This window comes from Panthera onca, chromosome D1 (genome assembly GCF_046562875.1).
Source record: "Panthera onca isolate mPanOnc1 chromosome D1, mPanOnc1 haplotype 2, whole genome shotgun sequence".
Lineage (NCBI taxonomy): Eukaryota > Metazoa > Chordata > Mammalia > Carnivora > Felidae > Panthera > Panthera onca.
This window is the reverse complement of record NC_138348.1, coordinates 98863813-98887400: the sequence shown is the minus strand read 5'-3', so window position 1 is coordinate 98887400 and position 23588 is coordinate 98863813. Positions and strand designations below refer to the sequence as shown.

At 37.4% G+C, this 23588-nt stretch overlaps 1 protein-coding gene across 5 annotated transcripts in view; it reads right to left on the bottom strand.

Annotated features, from left to right (window-relative positions):
- Positions 1 to 663: 663 nt before the first annotated feature.
- DDX6 (DEAD-box helicase 6) overlaps positions 664 to 23588 on the bottom strand; it is a 36192-nt gene continuing 13267 nt past the window's right edge. For 4 of the 5 annotated variants that reach the window (XM_078432829.2, XM_078432827.2, XM_060604929.3 and 1 more), the window contains exons 5-14: positions 18527 to 18656; positions 16992 to 17138; positions 15764 to 15858; positions 14048 to 14170; positions 13434 to 13562; positions 12103 to 12219; positions 10657 to 10720; positions 7306 to 7407; positions 6317 to 6526; positions 664 to 5084 (exon numbers count right to left, since the gene is read on the bottom strand). In XM_078432829.2, the coding sequence (XP_078288955.1) occupies positions 6351 to 6526; positions 7306 to 7407; positions 10657 to 10720; positions 12103 to 12219; positions 13434 to 13562; positions 14048 to 14170; positions 15764 to 15858; positions 16992 to 17138; positions 18527 to 18656 (1083 nt within the window). In that variant the 3' untranslated portion in view covers positions 664 to 5084; positions 6317 to 6350. The remainder of the gene's footprint in view (positions 5085 to 6316; positions 6527 to 7305; positions 7408 to 10656; positions 10721 to 12102; positions 12220 to 13433; positions 13563 to 14047; positions 14171 to 15763; positions 15859 to 16991; positions 17139 to 18526; positions 18657 to 23588) is intronic. The other variant, XM_060604928.3, reaches the window with a different exon arrangement.

Genomic DNA, 23588 nt, shown 5'->3' with positions numbered 1-23588 from the left:
CCCCCTACATTTCCTCACACACACTGTATTGTAGTGAAAGAAGTAGATTTACAACTTTGCTGTAGCTGAGCTTTCAAACCAGGTAATAAGCCCTTCAATTTTTTCAAAATTGTTATGGCATTCCATGAACACAGCACACCTCAAATTTCTTTCATCAGCATTTTTGCAGCTTTTGGCATTCAATTCTTGCACACTTTTTGTTAGTTATACCTATTTTGTTTGGAGGTTGGGACAAAGCTGTGTGTTCAGCTGTAAGTATCTAAATTTCTCATTTAGGTCTTTGATTTCTTTCATCAGTGTTGTGCGCTTCTAAACCTACGAATTCTGTTCATACTGTTGGATTCACTCCTAAGTAAACTTCGTGGGTACGTTTAGCTTTACTGAAACATCTGATACCTCGCTTCCATGTAGCACGGACTAACATCTCTCCAAATGATTACTATCTTGGTTCAGTTTAGGTAACGAGAACTGAAAAACTGAAATGAAGGTGGTAGGACATTTTCTACGCTGAATGAGGGTGCCCACTCCGATTTTATTCAACTGGGCTTACAGAAGTAGTGCTGGGAAGGTCTTAACGCCTCATCATGTGAATTACTTTAGTAAAATGTTCTCAAATGCAAGCATTCCTAAACACACACACACACACACATACACACACACACATTTGGAGTTCCAGTGGGCTTTTATTGAGATAAATTAACAAAAACCAAGATTTTATCAACCATTTTTTTCTGAACCTTCTAAACTCAGCAGAGACTCTGGTCCATATATGTGTACATACAACATAACACATCCCAACAAAAACAGAGTCCCACTGGAACATTTGCCAATTAACAAAAAGCCAATTTTCCCTTTCCCCGAATGTTTTCAAAATTTTGAGTCCCCACTGTTCGCTTCTCAGTGGAACTGGTCCCTTGTGGCTAGGGACATTAGAATTCCATTCCATTTTTACTGAACAAAAAAATATTTTTTCAAGTTTTAGTTTTGTTTCAAAAAAGGGAAGTGACTTTGTTTTCTCCAGGCACCCCTCCCACACAACCACTGGTTAAAATACAGTAGCCTGTATCTTAGTAACCCAGCCCCTACCCCCTCCCTTTCCCTGCCCAGTATTGTCTACTGGAGAATTTAAACACACTTCTGCTGGAATCTGTCAGCTGTGGAGGGGCAGAGTCCAGGTGCCAGGCTAGCTCCCTCTAACCTCATGAACTGTTATAACCTTTGGACACTTAACTCTTTACCCCAAAGATGAGTTTTTTACACCAGAGGTTTTTCTTTGGGAGTTTTAAAAAGCAATTCTTAAGGATATAAAGTAGGATACAAGCTCACCAAAGTCCACTTAAGTTCACCTAAAAGTTGACTGACTTCAGCTCCCATGAAGCCAAAATTTTGCTGGACAAAAGTGTTTTGTCACAAAATGATTCCACAGTAACAATTTTTAACATACACAAAACATTGAAAAAAGTAGCAAATTAAAATAACATGGCTTAGTTCCCCCAAAATTATTTCATTTTTACTCATCTATAAGGTCAGGAGTGTGGCTAAAGGCCATTTCTGATGAGGTTATGAGCTTCCAAAGTGTTTCTAAATCCTTAGTGCAGACACCCTCCCTTTTGGGGCATAGTAACCTCCCTCCCACCCCTATTAAAAAAAAAAAAAAAAAAAAAAAGAAAAGAAAAAGAAAAAGAAAAAAAAAAAAAACTAAACAAAGTGATCAGAATGAGATGTTTTGATTCCAACCAATTTACACTCAAGGCTTTGTGCTGAATTGTCTGGTTCTGACCCAAGCATGATGGTATCAAACACAAAGCACACAGCAAAGGAAAGATGCTCCCATCTCATTCTGAAAAAAATATTGATAACCAATTGCCTCCCCCCTCCCTCCAGCCACTGGGGCCCGCCCATATGATGATGCTGGGACCAACCTGAAAATAATTAAGAGACATATTTAGATTTCCTTCTCCCTTAACTTCTTCCCATGGAAGATCATTTTAGAATAAGTTTATTCCATTCCCAAAGGAAAGCCAAGAAAGTTTCTCCATCAGAATATATGGGAAGAGAAAAACTAAACAGGCCCAGAGGCATCAAGGTGTGTAACGATCCATAAACCATTACACAACTACTACACCACAGGCAAAACCACGAGTTGGACATAATTTAAGTATTAAAAATAGGGAAGTCTCACTCAAATGAACCACTGGAAAAAAAATACCGCCGTTACTTAAAACAGCCAATATTGGAAAAGAACACAAAAACAATTTCCAGTAACAATACCCCTTAATAGCCGGGGGGGGGGGGGGGGTGTTAAAAAAAAAAAAAAAAGAAAAAAAAAGAAAAAAGAGACTAGGCTTTGACCTAGTCTTTAGAGCATCTTTCCATTCAGCAATTCCTATTCAAGAGTCAAGCACCAAAACTGGACAGCTGCCTCTACAGGACTGTGTCCAATAGTGGTGTCCCAGATAGTTTAAGTGCCACTCCTCATCAGAGGCTATATACTTCAGTAATACTTTCAGTTAAGTCTGTGCTTTAAGAGGGACCCACAGGCATGTGGCACCAGGCACAGTCTGAGGATGGCAAAGGAGACTGCGCGGTTTGTTGTCACCCACACACTCTCTAGCGAGATACCGATTTGCATTTACAAGCTTTTCTTCTATAATGAATGATCCCTCTTATCTCGCCAGAGGTGGGGGAGAAAGAGAGAGCTGCATCAGTACAAGGACAAGATTTTTTGGTCAAAAGTTGATGCCTTCTAAATTCCCTCCCCCCACCCCTCCCTGGAAGAAAATGATTCCTTAATTAGGGTTTGTATTTAGTAACCAACATTGGCTGGAAAGAACATAGCTTGGATACCAAATATTTGAGCTTATTCTTTTGGGGGTTTGTACTGTGCAGCTCTTGCTACAGTTTTTTAAGGAGTTAGGGCTATGTCTGATCAGGAGGCATCTGCAGGATTTTGATCCTAAGGAGTTTTGGGTGAGTCACAAATAGTTTTGCTTAGAACTAGGCAAGAGTCAAAAAAAAAAAAAAAGCAACTTTGAATAATTGATTTCTTTACCCAGATGAGTTAAGCACGAAAGCGTATGCAGGATTCACCTTGTAATATTTTAGGGTCTGGAAAAAAATGCAGTATGGAAATCAGATATTTTTCATATTATTTTTTTGCTTTTTTTTTAAACCCTAGATGCCTCCTGACTGACCTAGTACACTGGGTTAAAAGGGAATTAAAAACATTAAAAAAAAAAAGTTCACTGGTTTTGATTCATCTCACTCCTTTTGCCTGGAGATCAGGCCAAACATCAAGCATGTTGGGAGGGGCACAATTTAAAGCAACACTATTAACTGTAAAGCATTTGCCAGCAATTTACAATGCAAAATGACAGATAATTCTTGTCACAAAGCAAGAGGATGGCAAGCAGCTTTCTGTAGCATGAAAGTTAACAGCTCTCAGGAGTTGCCCATTCCTGGAAGTTTATGGATCAAGGTGGGCGGAGGGCAACACACTTACAGAGTACAGGAAGTGATCCACAGAAAGTAAGCTCCAGAACTGCTAACGTTACCAAAGCTGGTACTGGCTAGTATTCTGAAATGCAAATCCACGCTTTGTACATACACTGCTCAGACACTGCCACTCAACTGAATCCCCACACTGCAAGGGAGATTAATCTTTGTCCCCTTTTGCTGAGCTTGAAAAGTTCCTCAAACTTTGTTTAAGGGGGAAGAAGCAAAATCAGAGAGAGCTTCTCAAAACTAGCATCCTGAATCAGAGGTTTTTGAAGTTTCCTTGCTCTCTCTCGCAGGTGTTCTCCAAAGGTATCAGATGATACAGTGTGGCAGCAAACAGTGAATCCCAGACTTCTGGGTCCCTCTTCCAACACAGGGTCCCCACAGAGGTCTGCTCTCTACAGCAAGAGGCCAAAAGTACTTTTTAGAATTTAGTGTTGCGGAAAACTGAGCCCCTCTCATCTTTAGCTGCTCCCATAATCACTCTAATCCCCTTAATCCCAGCAACCTTCATCCAAAAAAAAAATATATATATATGTATATATATATATGAACCCAGAAAAAAACTTATTTACAAAGTTTATACAAGTATACACACCCAATTTTCTATGGGACACGCTCTGCCACGGAGGAAAGAGGGTCAAGGCTCTGACATGTCTACACATCAAGTGCCATAACTGCTAATGGAAGCGTATGTAAACCAGTCTTTAGTGTTCTGCTATAGAGCACAAAGGCGTGTCATATGGCTCCTGCAATGATAGACTGCTCTTTCCTTTGGGAGCGATGATGTTGGAATCTACTCAGCCCAGAAGAAATTTTTACTTGGGGTTGTTTTTTTTTTTTTAAATACATGTATTTACAGTGCGGATGAACTGCAGTTGCATATCAACTCCTCCACATAAACGAAAAGAAAATGGTGTTTAACATTACTAATATGTTTCATCTTCCAGCCCTGGGCTTGAGTACTGGGTAAAAAGGGAAGGGAGAGACTTCAACTTGAAACCAAAATGAAAAGACAAAAAATTTTTAAAAGATAGGAAAAAGAAAAAAGAAAAAAAGCAAAGAATTACTATGTTGATTCCTTGGGCTGTGTCTAAAAGATGATACTCTGAATGGTCTCATAGCATAAGGCACTTCGCACAAATAAGTAATAAGCTCTTCAGGCTTAAAAAACGGATGAGTAATTAGGGAGAAGTTGAAATGCACTCAAGAGTCAGCTGTTGGAGAATTTTGAAATTGTAGACAAGCTTGTGTGTTCATCAAGATTCTTCTCTTTTTAGGGTTTCTCCCCTTCTCTTCTTTCTCCTCCTTCCTTGTCCCCCTTCCCCAGAAAACATTTTTTAAAAACCAGCAGTTAGTGCAACTAATGTTCAGTCAGCACACAGTGCAAACAAGTGGAACAAAAAAGGTAAATTCCTTCTTTTCAGCTTTTTCTCTTCACCAGTTAAAAAAAGAAAAAATGTCTGAGCTCTTTTAAGTCTTCATAGTTCCAAAATAAAAGAAGATGAAAAACCCACAAAGAGAAGAGCATCCCCCCCAAACGATGTGTCACAGATCCAAACGAGCCTTCTGTAGTTTGTCAAAGCCTAAAGAAAGAAGGAAGAAACCTAAAATTAACTTTTGTGAAAGCAACGAACTAGGGTACCTACTTTTTCACAATCTCCATCCCAAATGCTCTTAGTAGCTTCTACTGAGCCTATGCCTCCCACAGAATCCATTTAGGATGAAGGAATTTCTGCTAGGCATCCCAGAGATAGAATGAGAGCCTGAAAGTTCTGGTATCCAAAACAAATAAAATCAAGAATTTTTTTTTTTTTTTTTTTTAACCTTCCACGAACTCAACAGCCTACATTGCCTACTTTTAGGTTTGCCTGAGGGCTTTGTGTTTGACATTCCAATTAAGGAGGGGAGGGGAAAGACTAAAGCGAAGAGAGGATCTTAGAAACTTAAAAATAACAGGTAAAAGGTTTATTGCTAATTTGGAAACAATCATCTCTCAAATCAGATTTTCCTTACAAAAAACCCTGCAAAATAGCCTATATTCCTTTATGTTGAGCTTTCTTTTGAGCATCAGTATTAGAGCCTGATAGTTGACAGTCATCAAACAATGAAATGAAATGGTGCAGGAAACCAGAGTGGGCAGTTAAAAAAAAGACAATTATCCTCACAGCCTGATTACACATTTGGCAATGAGGCAGTGTAGGGTAATTTAACCTGATTTATTAAGGAGGTGCCTTGCCCGGGTGGCTCAGTGAGTTAAGCGGCCAACTTAGGGCCAGGTCATGATCTCACTCGGTTCATGAGTTCGAGCCCCATGTCGGGCTCCGTGCTGACAGCCTGGAGCCTGCCTCAGATTCTGGGTCTCCCTCTCTCTCTGCCCCTCCCCTGCTCACATGCACACACTCTCTCTCAAAAATAAACATAAAAAAAAAAAAATTTTAACCCGATTTATTAAGGTGGCCAGTAGAAATTAAGAGTGATGCTAACAACAGAGAGATGACTGAGTGATAAAGGAAAGACAAGAAATATTTTCATATTCAAACCGCTAAAAAAGATTCTTTGCTTTCATTATTTTGGAAGTATGGATTTGTCTTAAGTACTCCTCATATATCACATTATACAGGAAGACTGCATTCGAGAACAGCATTTACAGATTCTCTAATGAGACCACAACTTCACCCAAGCAACAGGTCCCAGTTCATTTATTTATGCCAACCGGTGTTTTACTCTATCATTGCTTTTATATGTAGCGCCACATGAGATTTTCCCCAGGAAAGAGGATTTTGGTTTCTTTCTTTTCTTTAAACATTACACTCACTTAGCTACTGTTCTGTCAGGTACGCACATGCTTGTTAAGGTTTCTCATCTTCTACAGGCTCGCTATGGTATTCTGCCACATACAGACTCTTGTCAATGTTGCTTGGGATCGGTTTAATTTCTGTTCCCAGCTGCTCCTCAATACTTTTCAGGTTGAAGCGATCATCATATGTGATCAAGTTGATGGCTAAGCCAAGATGACCAAAGCGACCTAAAGAAAAACAGTTTTTAATAAAAATGAGTTAAATATGAGAATCAATGTGTGCACGCAAGTCTATTAGTGGCAAAACCATACAGGAATGTTTTTGTTCACTGCCACTGTGAGTGTACGAAACCACTTATGGTCTCATACACACATTACAACTTTGTTTCACGCCCTAAGTAGTACCCTCATTTACCTTTTTCAAATGACAAAACAGATGCTCATTTATGTCAAAAGTTGCCACAAAACATCAACAGTAGTTTGCACCACCTGAGAAAAGCATGCCTGTCATGCTTTATACATACATACATATATATATATATATATATATATATATATATATATATATATATGCGCTTAAATTTTCCCTCACCTTAAGCATATATAAAGTTATTTTAACTTTTCTTAAATGCTCTAGAATAGAAATCAGTTTTAAATATCAAACAACTAAATTAGTTTTAATTCACTGTTCTCACTGCTAGTATACTCTATTTCACAAAAGAACAGAATTTAGTGATTACACTTCTCAAAACACTTCCATGAAGAACATCTTCCTGGGGTGCCTAGGTGGCTCAGTCGGTTGAGCATCCGACTTCGGCCCAGGTCACGATCTTGCGGTCCGTGGGTTCGAGCCCCGCATTGGGCTCTGTGCTGACAGCTCGGAGCCCGGAGCCTGTTTCGGATTGTGTCTCCCTCTCTCTCTGACCCTCCCCTGTTCATACTCTGTCTCTCTCTGTCTCAAAAATAAATAAACATTAAAAAAAGAAGAACATCTTCCTTTTCCTCACCTGATCTTCCAATACGATGGAGATAGGTCTCTGCCAGCTTTGGGAAGTCAAAGTTTATTACCACATTCACAGCTTGTATATCAATACCTCGGGTAAACAAATCTTAAAAAAGAAAGAGAGAATCTCCATTGTATCTTTCAATTTAAGCATGTTTCTTGGTACCACAATACTCTTTAACATGTCTTTCTAGTGCAACCTAAGTTTTAATTCATTAGGTATTTTAAATGTACTTGCAAATTACTAGCATTATCTTTACTGCACATTATCATAAATAATTTTCTGCTAGCCAAGTTACCTTTTCCTAAGTCCCATAAATTTTTTTTTGAAACGGTGTAAGGTAACTGCAAATGCAGGAAGAGATCAGAATGACTGTTAAGCTACAAACTCATTATAAATGAGTCTCAGGAGTAACCAGTAATTTTTAGTATTCAATCCAAGATCAAAATAGATTAACCAAGAATACTGTGAAAAGAAGAGATAAGCCACTACGAGTAATTCCTTACACTTTTAGAATTCATTCATCTCATTCTAAGTGATTTACAAGTCTGAGGTTAGCGCCAAGGCCACACCTTCTCTTTTCTAGTTCCCCAATTACTACGCTAATTTAGGCTATGAAAACTACAAGTAGAAACAATTACAATAGACTAATAACTAGGTTTTAGGGCTTCCATCAGTTCCACACTCCAAAATAATCCACAATGGTGACTACTGTTTCCAAAACACCGCTTTGAATTTGTAACTCATTAACTTGCCTCTGGATAAAATGCAAGATTGACATACAAGGTCCTCCACCCTACACGTGTTGATCCTCATATACTTCTCTAACACGTGTCCTCAAACCCCCTCCATGAAATTCAACCACTTATCTTTCCTTAAATGCATGTTCTTGAAGCCCTCTATGGATCATGTTTTATACCAGTCCCCTAACTGAAAACTCCTTATTCAAGCCTAAAACTTATACAGTTTACGAAGCCAGTTAAAATTCCAGCTCTTCTCAGATCACCGCAGCTAATTAATTTCCTTTCCTGTGAAAATTTAGGACTTTTTTCCTACACACACCTCACATTTGCAAATTACCTTTACCCCCTTGTAGACCCAACCCGAAGGCTGTTTTAATAAAGTTTTACTGGTCGGGCTCTGGGCTGATGGCCTGGAGCCTGCTTCCGATTCTGTGTTTCCCTCTCTCTGTGCCCCTCCCCCATTCATGCTCTGTCTCTCTCTGTCTCAAAAATAAATTAAAAAAAAAATAAAAAAAATAAAGTTTTACTGCCACAGGACCATGCCTGTGTGTTTATGTGCTGTTTAAGGGTGTTTTTAAGCTAGAATGGCAGAGCTGAGTAACTTGTTTCAGAGACCTTATGGTATACGAGGTCTAAAATACCTACTATCTGGCACTTTAAAGAAAAAGGTTGCAGGGCCTGCTTTAGACTCTCAAGGTTGTTTATCTTTTTATCTCTGATTAAACCATTGGTCCTTGAAATAAAGAGTGATACTTCGCATGTATTTATACACTTTGTACACATACGTTATTCAGTACTCATTTAATGACATTAAACACTCTTCTGTTTTCTGTCTGCACATGCTGAATTTGCTTAACAACTCTCAACATTTCATCAATGAACTAGTTCCTTTTCTACATTATAGGTTCCCCAAGGGCAGGGAGTATGTGTGTATATATCTGAAAATTTTTAATTATGGTAAAATATACATAAAACTGAGGAGTTAATATTTTTCCAGCACCAACTAACTAAATACCTGGCAGAATATTGGTTGAATATCAAAAACTATTTTTGAATAAATAAAACACATATTTGTTCAGAATTGGTTTAAAGCATTCTCATTTTACAGATTTAAAAAAAGGCATAAAAGAAAAGCATGACTTGTCCAAGGTCGTATGATTACAGGTTAAAAAGGGTAGGACTTGAACCCTAATCTTAAAATTCTAAAAGTCTATGCTTCAATTTTGTGTCAGCCTCTCTCTCTGCCCCTCCCCTGCTCACACTCTCTTTCTCTCTCTCAAAAACAAACCAACATTAAAAAAATTTTTTAAATAAAAATAAAAATTCTGGAAGTCTAATATCCTTTCCATTTATTTCAATATAAAGGTTAGAACTGCTGATAAAGTAAACATACATGTATTAATTCACAGTTGTATTGTTAGATAGAAGACAGAAAAAGGTAAACTGGAAGCACCAAGGATACCTGATAGTCTTTTTTTGGTTCTTGTAGATTAGCAAATTCAATATTCCGTTAGTAAAAATTTGGAGTTTATTTCTAGAGCAGCATTTTAACAAATTCAAATTGTGAACTACTCTACATTTTGATCTGGATGATAGTTGTATGGGTGTATACATATGCAAAAAGTCACTGAGGGGTGCCTGGATGGCTCAGTCGGTTGAGTGTCTGACTGCGGCTCAGATCATGATTTCGTGGTTCTTGGGTTCGAGCCCCACATCGGGCTCTGTGCTGACAGCTCAGAGCCTGCAGCCTGCTTCCGATTCTGTCTCTGGCTCTCTCTGCCCCTCCCTCACTTGTGCTCTGTCTCTAAAATAAATAAACATTAAAAAAATTTTTTTATATGTAAAAAAAGTCACTGAATGATATCCTTACAATTACTGTATTTCTCTGTGTATGTGTACCTCAATTACAGAAAAAAATCCTTGGGCCGCCTGATTTGTGGGTTCAGGCTCCACATCAGGTTCTGTGCTGATAGCTCGGAGCCTGGAGCCTGCTCCAGATTCTGTGTCTCCCTCTCTGTCTGCCCCTCCCATGCTGTCTCTCTCTCTCAAAATTAAACACTAAAAACAAATTTTTTTTTAAATCCAGATTCTTCTCTACCCAGAAGCCTAGTTTAGATGATTAATCTCATACCAATACTAAGATTGTACTTCCAGTGTAGAGATGGAAGGATACTCATTGTCTGTTCTGAATGTCCACCTGGCTCCCGAGTTGAAGTTCAGTACACTAAATACACACCAAAATATAGACTAGTCTGTTTCTGGCAAAAAAATTAAGAGACCACAGTAAATAATTTCCAAAACATAGTTTCTTAATGTTAATTTATTTTGCGTGTACTACATACATCTCATTCCTGTATGCTAAGGTTATTCAGAAAACACACAAATTCCACAGCTGTTTAAAAGACAGAGATGAGGTATGAGCGCCAACAAGTGTTCTGCAGTTTCAGATATGGAAACTAGTTTCAGGAATTAAGCTCATTTCAACTTCAGAAATTCCAGAAATAGTATTAGGGTGAGCTGAACTCTGTCACAGACTCTGATGGAAGATATGGATAGAGAAAGCAGAGCAGAACTAAAGAGAAAACCAAGGGATAAATACGGAAATACTTACCAGTGCAAACAAGATTGCGGCATAAGCCATTTCGGAAATCATGAAATACACGATTTCGATGTTCCTAGGAACAAAGTAATGCACTTAGTTTGTTTAAATCTCATACACATAACCCTAATTTTCCTATCATTAATTTCTCCTATCCAAACAGTTTAGTATACCCGAAATTTACACAAATGAGAGAGGAGCCAATTCAAAACCCATAAGTTAAAAACAAAGGATAAAAAAGTTAACCATACATTAGTTTCCCACGGGAATTAATAAGCAACTAAAACATATTTTAATACGTATCTTCATGTACCATTTATCTTAACTCTTAAGGGTATTTTTTATCTTTTTTTGCTGGGTTTTAAGCAACAATTTTCACCATGTTTTTGTGTTATCTATTTTTTCAATGTTTCAAACAGAAAATGACAGAAGTTTGGCTTGATCTAAACATCTACTACTTGTCTTTTGAGTTACCTGCATGCAAAAACAAAAATTTACTTTTCAATTAAAATACAAAAATGAAAACACATACATAATGACTCTAAAAAAAGTGAAATAAATCTATCATCTGGCAAACTCATCTTTCCTTTCATTCAAAGCAACATTCTTCCAGTTGGAAATATTCTCTACACCTTAATACATTCATTTCCTGTGACAATTTCTAATATTAGGGTCCACATGATGATATCTGATCCATTTTCAAGCTGCTTTGAAAACCGTATGTGTGCTGATTAACTTAAGCTCTTAATCTGTTAGTCTACAGGAACTGCTTTCTTTCACAAAATTTCACAATGTTTAATTAGCACACACACAAAAATCTTATTTTTATAGTTCTGCGTTTCTTTAAACTCTTGATTTAGTTCTAAAATTTAGAGATTGTGCCCTTAAGGCAAACAGTGAAGAAAAACATAAGGGCTGAGGTACATAAATTAAAAATCTAGAGCAGTGTTATCCAATAGAACCTTCTGCAATGATGGAAGTGTTCTATATCTGTACTTTCTAAAACTGTAGTTGCTAGTCACATGTAACATGGCACTTAAAATGTGGTTAGTGTGACAGAGGAACTAAATTTTAAACTTTAATTTTAACTCCTTTAATTGCCACATGTGACTAGTGGTTACTGTATTAAACAGTGCAAATCTGCATTACCTGGGAAAGGGAGTAAAATCTCCTATTTGTATCATGCTCAATAGTTTACAATAGTTACTCATTTATAAACTCATTTATAAACTATCTCCATCTTCCTAACAACCTTGTGAGGGAAGAGTGTGTATACCATGTTTTATAGCCAGAAAACTGAACCACGGAGGTCACAATGAAAGGTCCCTTGCTTACTAAGGAATAATTCATTCTTATGTTTAGGACATATGGAGGAGCATTAAAACAAAAAACAGAATCCAAGAAATACTTAGAAAAAGATTTTTAAAATCCGCACACAAGTTCTAGTTTTATACTCACCTGCCTCATTTTAGCATGGATATAGAAGCAAGAATAACCCAGTTGAGAAATCTTCTTGGCTAGCAATTCAACTCGCTGAGAGGAGTTACAGAAAATGATCGACTGGTTTATCTGAAGCTAAAGGGAAAAAAAAAAAAAGATACGAGAAAGAAAAACAAAAACCTTCATCTTACTTTGCCAAATCTTGAAAATAGTGACCGATAGATGTTAAAAATACGGTCTAAGACTTAGAATCTCATGACACAAGAGAGATGCAAAATTGTAAAAATCATCAAGACTAAAACACATTCAATTCTCATTATATGCAGTAATTATGTTCTATAAAGTTGCCACAAACACTGGATATGTGAAAAAAAACAAAAAATACTGAACACGTGAATACAAAACCACTGCTCCCAGGAGAGAGAAAGGATTAGGTTCCTGTGAGCCTCTAGTCACATCTTTTTCACCAATCCATCAACAGATAATCTTATGTGTGTTGCTATTCAAAGACCCCTTATTTACTCATGGCCAACAGTGTAACTCCTGCCTGGCTGTAAAGAGTTTATCCAATACACATTTTCTCTGCAAGGCACATCAGTCTTCTTGTGCTTAGGAGAGACGGAGAGCACTAAGCTTAGGAGCCATTTAAAACCGTGAAATAGGGGCGCCTGGGTGGCTCAGTCGGTTAAGCGTCCGACTTCGGCTCAGGTCATGATCTCGCGGTTTGTGAGTTCAGGCCCCGTGTCGGGCTCTGTGCTGACAGCTCAGAGCCTGGAGCCTGTTTCAGATTCTGTGTCTCCCTCTCTCTCTGACCCTCCCCCGTTCATGCTCTGTCTCCCTCTGTCTCAAAAATAAATAAATGTTAAAACATAAATAAATAAATAAAACCATGAAATAAACAAAAACCAAAACAAAGCATTAAAATGCAAAAAATGTGGCATTAATGTGGCACAGGCTACAAGAAAGACAAGTATGAGAGCTGAAATAAGAAGGCAGTGTGTCACCTTGTTCAATCTCAGTTGGGATTATGCACAACTGCTGTTATTTTCCATTGTACTACTAGTATCCACAAATGACTTCAGTAGCACGTGCGTATTGATCACAAGTTACAAATAAATTTTGGGGAGCAGCCAAATTTGCAAATACAGAATATGCAGATAATGAAGAGCAACTATAAAATCAAGGTCAAATTATTTTAGGATTTAATTAAACGTACCTTCAGATCAACAACCCAACCTACCTTTTAAGAAAAAGCTGTGGACTGTTTTTTACACTGAAAATGGTAGGAAAAACGGACACAACTGTTTAATTGGGGTTATAATATTCAGTAGCTGAAGCCCATTACTTACCCTGGAGAAAAGTGTGTTGAGGCAGTGTACTTTTTGGCGCTCAGTTACATAGGCATAGTACTGGGTTACTCCCTTCAAAGTTAGTTCCTCCATCAGGTTAATCTCATAGGGTTTCTGCAAATGGGAATTCTGAAAAAAAGAAGAGTCATATAATTCAATGAAAGCAGAGTGTATCTCTGGAACTCAAAATATATCCTACAATTTTCTGATAAAACTATCGCTTTAAAGGGATGCAGATCTCTTCTCTTCAAAGTATACATAATCTACGATGGAAACAAGTCACCATATAACGGAAGATCTAACATTCAGATATGTAGCTAAGTTCCTATTTTGTGCTTTGTATATAGGATCACACTATAATCAATTTATCCAGTATCAATGATTATATGTCAGCCTGACACCAAACGCTAAGTGAATAATTTCATCAAATTACTATTACAACTAAAAAAATAAGTTAATTTATGCACAACAAATCTTAACTGATCAGCTGACGAAAAAGCCAACAACTTGAAACAATCAGCATAACGTAGAGACTGATTACAGGATGTAATTATGAATAAAGGTATACTTGTGGGCAACAGAATGGCACTGCTTCCATGTAGATTTATACTCACCATGAACTTCTGTACACTAAGAGGAAAAGTAGCGGAGTATAATAAAATCTGTCTGTTTTTAGGTAGCGTGAGAATAATATCCTCCATTATCTGCACAAAATCCTGTGACAGCAACTTATCTGCCTGCAGTACAAAGAAAAGACAATTTTAAAAACAATTAGTGTTTAAGGTCTTTGGTTAGTAAGGCATCATCCAAGAACATTCATGTAATACTCCTGGTTGTAAAACAGTAAGTTCTGTAACATCATCCAGTCCGATGGCACCAAGACACAGTCCCAGGGATTCAGAAGGCGGATAATCTATAATACCATATTCTAGATAGGCAAAAAAAATCCTAGAACAGAATTTTAATTTAGTTTGAGAGACAGTGAGAGAGAAAAATGTGCATGCGTGGGAGGGGCAGCAAGAGAATCCCAAGCGGGCTCCGTGCTCAGTGCAGAGCCCCACTTGGGGCTGTCTGTGAGGTCATGACTTAAGCCAAAATCAAAAGTCAGATGCTGGGCCACCTAAGCGTCCCCCGTAACAGAATTTTAATGGGATTTCCATGAGAGACAGTACATGGCTGAGAGTACAATCTGCAGAGTCAAATTACCTGAGTTGAAATCTAGTCTCTCTGACTTTTTAGCTATGTTGGCAGGTTATTTACACCCAATACTTCAGTCCACAACTTTAAAATTAGAAATTTCACTTACTGTTAACTACTTTATAGGATACCTACCTTACAGGGTTGGTGTAAAAAGTAAATGAAGAAACATGTTCAGTACTTATTGCTAGCCAATAGTCATTAATAAACATTCTCTCTCCTTACTCAAAGATAAAAAAACCTGTCTGATAGACTACAATCACCTGATCTAGTTATCTAAGACACAAATCAAATAGGAAAGCAACTTTATTTCAAAAACATTAACACCCATAGACTTTATATACAAAAACACTGCCAGATCCCACAAATGCAGAGCCAGAGTAAGTTCTTAAAAGGCACTTACAACCTGGTGAGATAACACATATACTGGAGATGAAAAACCAAACAGTACAAAGGACATACTAGGGGCATCTGGGTAGTTCAGTCAGTTAAGCATCTTGACTGATCTCACGGTTCGTGAGATTGAGCCCTGCACGGAGCCTGCTTGGGACTCTCGCTTGCTCTTTCTCAAAATAGATAAACTTGAAAGAAAGAAAGAAAGAAAGAAAGAAAAGAAAGAAAGAAAAGAAAGAAAAAAAGAAAAGAAAGAAAGAAAAGAAAGAAAGAAAGAAAAGAAAGAAAAGAAAGAAAGAAAGAAAGAGAAAGAAAGAAAGAAAGAAAGAGAAAGAAAGAAAGAAAGAAAGAAAGAGAAAGAAAGAGAAAGAAAAAAAAGAAGACATACTAAACGAGGGGTGAGAGACATTACATGTCTTTTAAGACGTATTACTGATTGGAAAGAGACTTAGAATGAATTTGGCTTTAAGGTATTCAACAATTACTTTTCTTGAAAAATAAAAACAAAACTTACAAACTATCTGGCATCCCTAAGAAAAACACCCAAGGCTGAACTTTTCCTATAAATACCTATCACCTATTGCCTTTAAAAAGTTAAATGGGTTTTATAAGCAAATTAGTTTGAATTGACAAGAGTCATGCATTTATTAAAGGTTCACAAACACAAAGAGCTTTTGCTTCATTCACTGACAGTTCTAAACAAAGCACAAAATAATACTTTCCAAATAAAGAGACATTACCTCATCCAACACTATCATCTGGACATGATCAACTTTTGCTACTCCTTTCTTGATAAGATCCAGGATTCTTCCAGGGGTAGCTATCACCACATGCACTACACAAAATTAGAAAATATGTATTCTCATTAATTTTAGCTTAGGCAAACAGGATACAATAAAGATTCATCATACATATTTTATCAGAAACACTGTTGTAAAGGTTGGAATAATACAAACAGGCAAAGATGTGTTTTAGGAGATGGATTTTCATTTCATCTTAGGTTGGCCAGAAAATACTTGTTTCACTTCTACGTGGGGTGAGCTAACAGATTCCCAAATCACCTGCTCCAAATAAGGGGCATACTTGTATTAAAACAATCCCCAGTGAATAACAAAGGCATACCAGGCTTTTGATACAGTTGCTTCCCTCTAATCTAGAGGAATGGCCTTCAGAAGATATTACAAAGATGAAATGAGACAATCGTTTTAAGTAATTGTGCAGTATGAAGCACATGGTAAGTAATTTACCAGATGACAACCATATATAAGATTCTGACTCAAACTTTATGTATAATTTTATATAAGTTAATTTCATGCTTGGTGTTTTGTTATCTTTTTTCACGTAATGATGTATCCTGGAGAACTCTTAATGAAAATGAATACAGTTCAGCTTAATTTTTTAACAGCTTTGGGGAATTCCATTCAGACTACACCCCGATGTATTTAGCCAATCTCCACTAATGTTTAGGATGTTCCAATTTTTTTAGTACTACAAACCATACTGCACTAACCTGACCCTGCATCTGCCTATTTCTTCAGGGAAGATTCTTGAATATATATATATATATATATATATATATACACACTCCCAATTTCAAAACAAAATGACAAACTGCTCACCATAAACATTGTATCAATTTATACCCCCATGCTACAAGATAGCCTGTTTCTTCTCAAACTTTTATTATTGGTTACTACTATTTCTTAGTCTTGCCAATTGGATAGGCATGGTATCAAATTGCTGTTTTCATTTACATTAAAAAAAATTACCAGGAAGGCTGAATATCCTTCCCATTAATATCAATTTGTCTTTTTTCTCGAATGAAATGGTCATTTCCTTTACTCATTTTTCTACTGCAATGTTTCTGGTCCTTAATTCTCAAAAACAATTTTTAGTAAGTTTAAAAGGAAACACCTGTGTCTGTAATTCCACTTAGAGCCAGGCCACCTTAGAGCCATCATTTCCTACCTGTGTCATCAAGCCTCATTATGTCATCCCGTAAATTGGTTCCTCCTGTGGTTGCCATCACTTTGGCCCCTCCCATGTGTTTGCTGACCTGGATGCAAATTTGACTGACCTGTAGAGCAAGTTCTCTAGTGGGAACAATCACCATTGCTGGAAAACAGAAAAAAAGAAAACATATTTTAAGAGTTTTTAATAAGCTACAGAAATACTGCCCCTTGCAATCTAGATACTCAGGACATTTTAGAAAATTGAATCATAATAGGCCTGATTCTGAAAAGTCAAGTAAGTAAATTTCCTTTACCAAAAAAACAAACAAAAAACAAAACAAAAAAAACCAACCAAAAAAACCCACCTATTACAGTATTGCAGATTCAGACTTTTCCTCAGCAGCACTGCTATATAAACCTGGTACTCCTTAGTTACAAACCTTTAAAGGGTTCTTTGAGTTGGTAAAAACTAGCTCAAAGTTTATTAATTTTTCACCAAAAGATTCACTAAACACCTGAATAGAAAACTCTTGCTGCCCAGGTTCCATTTGAATCACATGAAAGTAGGAAAAGGGAAAATGGGAGAAATGATCATTATAGATCAAGACCAATTTATGAAAATTTAAGATAAAGCTTTAGAGGTCAAAAATTATGGGATGCCTGGGTGGCTCAGTTGGTGGAGTGTCTGACTTCGGCTCACGTCATCATCTCATGGCTTGTAAATTCGAGTCCTGCATCCGGCTCTGTGCTGACAGCTCAGAGCCTAGAGCCTGGAGCCTGGTTTGGATTCTGTGTCTCCATCTCTCTCTGCCCCTCCCCCACTTGCGTTCTGTTTCTCTTAAAAATAAACTTAAAAAAAAAAATTAACTCTATTAGCTTGCTCTGCGTACAACTATGGAAATTTCTTTCTTCTCTACTTCCTAAGCTCTTAAAATTCCCAAACCACAAGGCTTTATACAGAAGAAAAAGTTCATGAGCTCTTGCAGACACACAGGTGCCACAAGAAACAACTCAGTTCCATAATTTCTAAGTAGCAATGTCAGATAACTTCTCATGATCTTAGCTTTCCTATCTATAAGGCAATAATGCTTATTTTGCCTATTTCACTGGAATGTTATCAAAACTGTGTAATATGTAAAACTCTTCTGAAAACTAGAACTCTTTCCAAAAGCTGGATATTTTGTAAGACAACTGGGCCCCAAGCTGTGAAAGGATAGGTAAATACTAACTCCAGATTATATAAATTCTGACTAAAAAAAAGATGGTAACATTTTCCACATAGCTCCAAGGTGCAAACTGCAATTTTTAGCTTAAACAAACAACTAACTGGGACACCTGGGTGGCTCAGTCAGTTGAGCCTCCAGCTCTTGATTTCCGCTGTCATGATCTCACACTTCATGAGTTTTGAGCCCCTCATTGGGCTGTGCGCTGGCAGTGCAGAGCCTGCTTGGGATTCGCTCTTTCTCCCTCTCTGTTCCTCCCCAGCTTGTGCTCTCTCTCAAAATAAATAAATAAACTTAAAAAAACAAAACAAAACAAAACAAAACTAACCTTGTATATTGTCCTTCTTCAGGTCTAGCCGTTCAAGTAAGGGAATGAGGTAGGCACCGCTCTTGCCTGTTCCATTTTTTGCTCTAGCTAAGATATCCCTACCAGATAAAGCAATGGGAATGCTCTCCTCCTAAGAGACAAGAAAATGAAAATTACTCATGAATAAAAACAATAAATAAGGAAATTATTCTTTAAATGCACTGAAGGTATACCTCTTTGGTACAACTTTAAAGTGTCTCACATTTGCATTTTACAAGAATAGGCAGAGGTAAATTACCAGCCAACGTCATCAACATTGCCAACCAATACTGATCAGAACTGCGTACAGTATAAACTGTATCCCAATGTAATACAAACTGTATATGTGAATTTGTACGTGCAAGAATGTGTATGCCTAAGGAATCTGGGCATCTAAACAAAGAAAACAACAAATGAAAAGGAGGAACCTGGGCTGACACACAAATAAGACTTGAATAAACAAAAAAAGCAAAGGACATCTCACAATTAAAAACTGGAGAAGAAGTGATACAAAGAATACAAAGGTAAGACTGTACGTTTTGAGACTAGGAAGCCAATTTAAATTTAAACACAATGAAAAATTGTGCCTTGGGCAGCCCATCCTTGCAAAAAATAGTTATCAGCTAGAGAGTGTAACTTTAGTTCCTATTTGATTTTATTACATAAGTTCACAATGTCAATGTCAATGTTTTCACATGCAACTTCTCTGTCCTGAAGCGTGCTCAACTGGAGGCCCAATTCTATTCCAGTTATCTCCATCGATGGTCACATCAGAGACTGACTTTTCACTTTCACATTTAGCTTACTGTGTCAAGTGTATTTTGTAAAGATAACATTTCCTATTTGGACAAATCACCTAAATAGCAAAGGCCTCCCCAAAATTACTGAAAATTAAATATTCATATACAGAGAGAAATTTAAAAATGAGAATAGGTATCAACAGGGAGGAAGCAGAACACTTCCATTTCTAAAACTAAAAATTTTAACTTCTAAAACCAAAAAATTAGGAAAATAAATTAGGAAAGAGATTTATTACCACTTTAACAGTTTCTATGCCTGAGCTAATAACCAAAAGAAGTATCTCTAGCACTTTAAAGTTATTATACAAACATTTAAGTAATAAACGTCATTACTTGCATTTTTTTCCACCGTGGTACTCATTCTACCTAGAACCCATCACAGGAGTCAGATGGGTTCCATATTATCAGAAAAAGAAACATAGCTGCCAAAACAACGTAAAAAATGGTCCAATGACAATACTCTGTTACCCTCTCTTCCTACAATCAGCATTAAGCACTCTGCTTATCACAGTAAAGCAGGTCAAAGAAAAATCCTTGGCTTTGACTCTTTGGTCTTAATCTCCTCCTACTTTGAGTCAACTCTGTTAATCTTCAGTTGCTCTGAAGGCCTATTACCTCCACGGTTCATTTTATTTATTTATTTGTTTGTTTGTTTGTTTAATTTATTTATTTAAGTAACCTCTACCCCCAATATGGGGCTCGAACTCACAACCCTGAAATCAAGAGATGCATGCTCTCCAACTGAGCCAGTGAGGTGCCCTATCTTCTACAGTTTTTAAATAGGCTACGCGCACACTACTCAGTTCTAGAGCAGGATAAAAGGGTCTCCCAGTGACATCCTGAGTCAGGTTCTTTATTTTTCTTTATTATTTTATTTGTTTAAGCAGGCTTCACACCCAGCCCTGAGCCCAACACGGAGCTTGAATTCACGACCCTAAGATCAAGACCTGAGCTGAGATCAAGAGTTGGGACACTTAACTGACCCAAGCCACCCAAGCAGCCCTGGAGTCAGGTTCTTTAAAAGAATAAAACTTTTAATAAAGTGACGCAGGTCAGCATTAGCTTAGGGGTATCCTAATTCCCATTTTGGGTTCACCTTTTAACTTGGATTAAGGCACAGACTTCTGTTCCCCTGCACTCCCTGATAAGGGCTTATAGTCTACAGAAACTGTTTAAAGTTTTTTTGTTTTTTAAACCAAGTAAACTAGTCTTTAAGATACAGATATATATGCCCCATATGGTAACCATTATGATTAGCAAGCAGGGAATTCAATACATCCACACCGTCTCACCACTGTTTCCTAGGAAGATTAGGTAATATGAAGAAAGAGAATTCAAGTCAGGTTCAGACAGCTTTGAAACCCAAGAGGAAATCATGGGAGCTACCAGGGAGAAAAGAAAGAAGGAACGAAACAAAAAACTTTAAAAACTTACTGTGTGCCCGGCACTCAGATACTTTATATTATTTATATCCTTTCAAGTTAGGTACTTTGTTTTATAATGAAAACCTCTCCACACAAAAACGTGTCCATGAATGTTCACAGTAGCATTATTCAAAATAGCTAACAGCAGAAAAAAACCCTGTCGACTGATAAACCGAATGTAGCATAGCCATACAACAGAATTATTATTCAGCAATACAAAGGCAAGGACTGATACATGTTACAACATGGATGAACCCTAAAAAATGCTAAGTCAAAGAAGCCACTCACAAAAAACCATATATGCGAGGATTCCATCTAGATGAAATGTAGGGAACAGGCAAATCCATGGAGACACTAAGATCAGTGGCTGGTTAGGGCTAGGGGAAAATGAAGGGAGACTGCTAAAGCAGCTTCTTTTTGAGGTGATGAAAATTTTCTAAAACTGATTGTAGTAACAGTTGCACAACTGTGAATATACTAACCCACTGAATTATATGCTTTAAATGTGTGAATTCTGTGATATGGGATTTGTATCTCAATCAAGTTATCAAAAAACCCATGACAACCCTACAATCTGAGGTCTGATTTTGCCACCTCATCTCCCCAAGTCCATGTTCCACTGTAAGGTCTAGGGACTTATCCACTAAGTATTCGTTGTGTTTTGGTTACCCTAGGATTCATTTTCCCTTTCCCAGTAGCACCCTGACTTCCATCTGAGGAACTGCATCTCCCCACCGGACACTCTAGCCAAAGAGGAGACCTCAACTGAAGCCAGGCCAGCTCCATGCTCCCTTCTTAGAATTTAAATTGTTAAAGTACATCCTATAACAATTTGTAGCTTTCTAAGCCCTTCACAGCTGCCTCAGTTCTTGGTCTATTCCAAGTGTGTTTCTCCAGATTTTTCTCACTCTTGTGAACTCCTCTGATACTCTTTCAAGAAATTTCCCTTTGCTTAAGTTAGCCCAAGCTGGTTTCTGTTGCCTACAACCAAAGCACAGTATACTTCCCAATCTCCTAATACTGAGAGGCATTTGACAAAAGTGTCTTACCTAAAAAAACTGAAAATTGCCCAATTAGCTGCTTTTGGAGTAGCTGCTTCTTTATACCTCCTAGTGCTAGGGAGCCGTAACAATATTAATCTCAGGGGAAAAGGTACTATGACTATGGTGGAGAAGATGGCAATGGTTCTCCCATCCAAGTACTAACCAGGCCCAAACCTGCTTAGCTTCTGACATCAGATGAGATCAGGCATGTTCAGGGTGGTATGGTCATAGACATAGGTGGTATGGCAATGGTTCTCATAGGTATCTAGTGCTACCCAAAAAAAAAAAAGATATGGAAGATAATAATTTCAAAAATATCTCTAACTTAGGAACACACTCCAATTTTGCCACAGTAACCAATGAGGAAATACTTTTAAACACTTTTCTGCAAAGTTAGGAAAACAATTCCTAGAGTCATAAGAAATCTACATTAGCAAAAGGAATGATTTGCAAAGGATTAAGGATGCTATAATTCCTAGCTATCAACAATAAACTATCAATTTTTATTAGACCTGGTTGACAAAATAATTTCTCAAAAGAGTTGAGAAATTTTGTTGCCAACAATAAGGAACTTCCATGTTTCCCTCAATAATGGACTACTTGCCATTTCGTCATTATCTAAAAAGTCTTCAAAGGTTGTACGTAGGGTCTGGAAGCAGTAAGAGCTGTCATTTTCAACCATCTCGAAGTAAATAGTTGACCCTTGAACGAGGGAATTACAGGCACTGTTATCCTCCCTCCCGTTCCACCCCTCTGCATCGCGGCAGACTCAAAAATCCATGTATAAATAACTTTTGACTCCTCTACAACTACGAACAGCCTACCGTTGACTGGAAGCTGATATTGGTAAGGTAAACAATTAACACATTTTGTACGTTATATGTAAATAAATAAAGTAAGCTAGAGAAAATACTAAGGAAGTTCTAAGGAAAACACATTTACAATACTGAAAAAAAATCTGTGTATAAGTGGATCCATGCAGTTCAAACCCTTGTTGTTCAAGAGTTGACTCTGTAAGGCTTCACGATGCTAAGCAGAATAAAACAGTAGATTCTTAGGCCTTCCAAAGAAGTCTGGGCTCCTATAAAGCTATGCCTTTAGAAAGGCATAGTTATGCTAGCTCTGGGGGATAGCATTCAGAACTAGAACTAGAGTCACAGATGGTTGCACCAAAGAAAGATGTGTGGAAGCAATCTGTAGTATATATGGTTCCAGACTGTCAGGGTACAATCTTTTTTGAGGATATAATTTTAAGTGCTTCACTGTCCAATAATCTTACAGCCAACAAAGTCACCATCTCTTAAAAAAAGATTCAAATGCAGATAACACCCATCTGATCCAAAAGGCTTTTGTATTTGGGGAAAAGATGTCTGGACAACATTGTAAAACTAAGTATTATAGAACACCTTAAAAACAACTGGAAAACAAGGAGAGAAAAGTAGGTAAGAACAGAATGAATAGAAGACATCCAGTCATGAGGTTAGATTTTACTAGAGGGTTTCTAAATTTCTTTGTTTCAAAATCTTAATATTTATGGTTTGTTAAACTGAATTAATTCTAAGGACCATCTTGTATTTTCCACAGATTCTCAGGCAAAACAATAGTGAAGAAAAAGACAATGGGAATGGTGGTCCCAGGTATCTAAAATAATACTTTATATCTGTACACTGCTTTGCTATGTCAAAATAGTTTGTTTACAGGGGTACCTGGGTGGCTTAGTTAGTTGAGTGTCTTACTTCGGCCCAGGTCATGATCCCATGCTTTGTGGGTTCGAGTC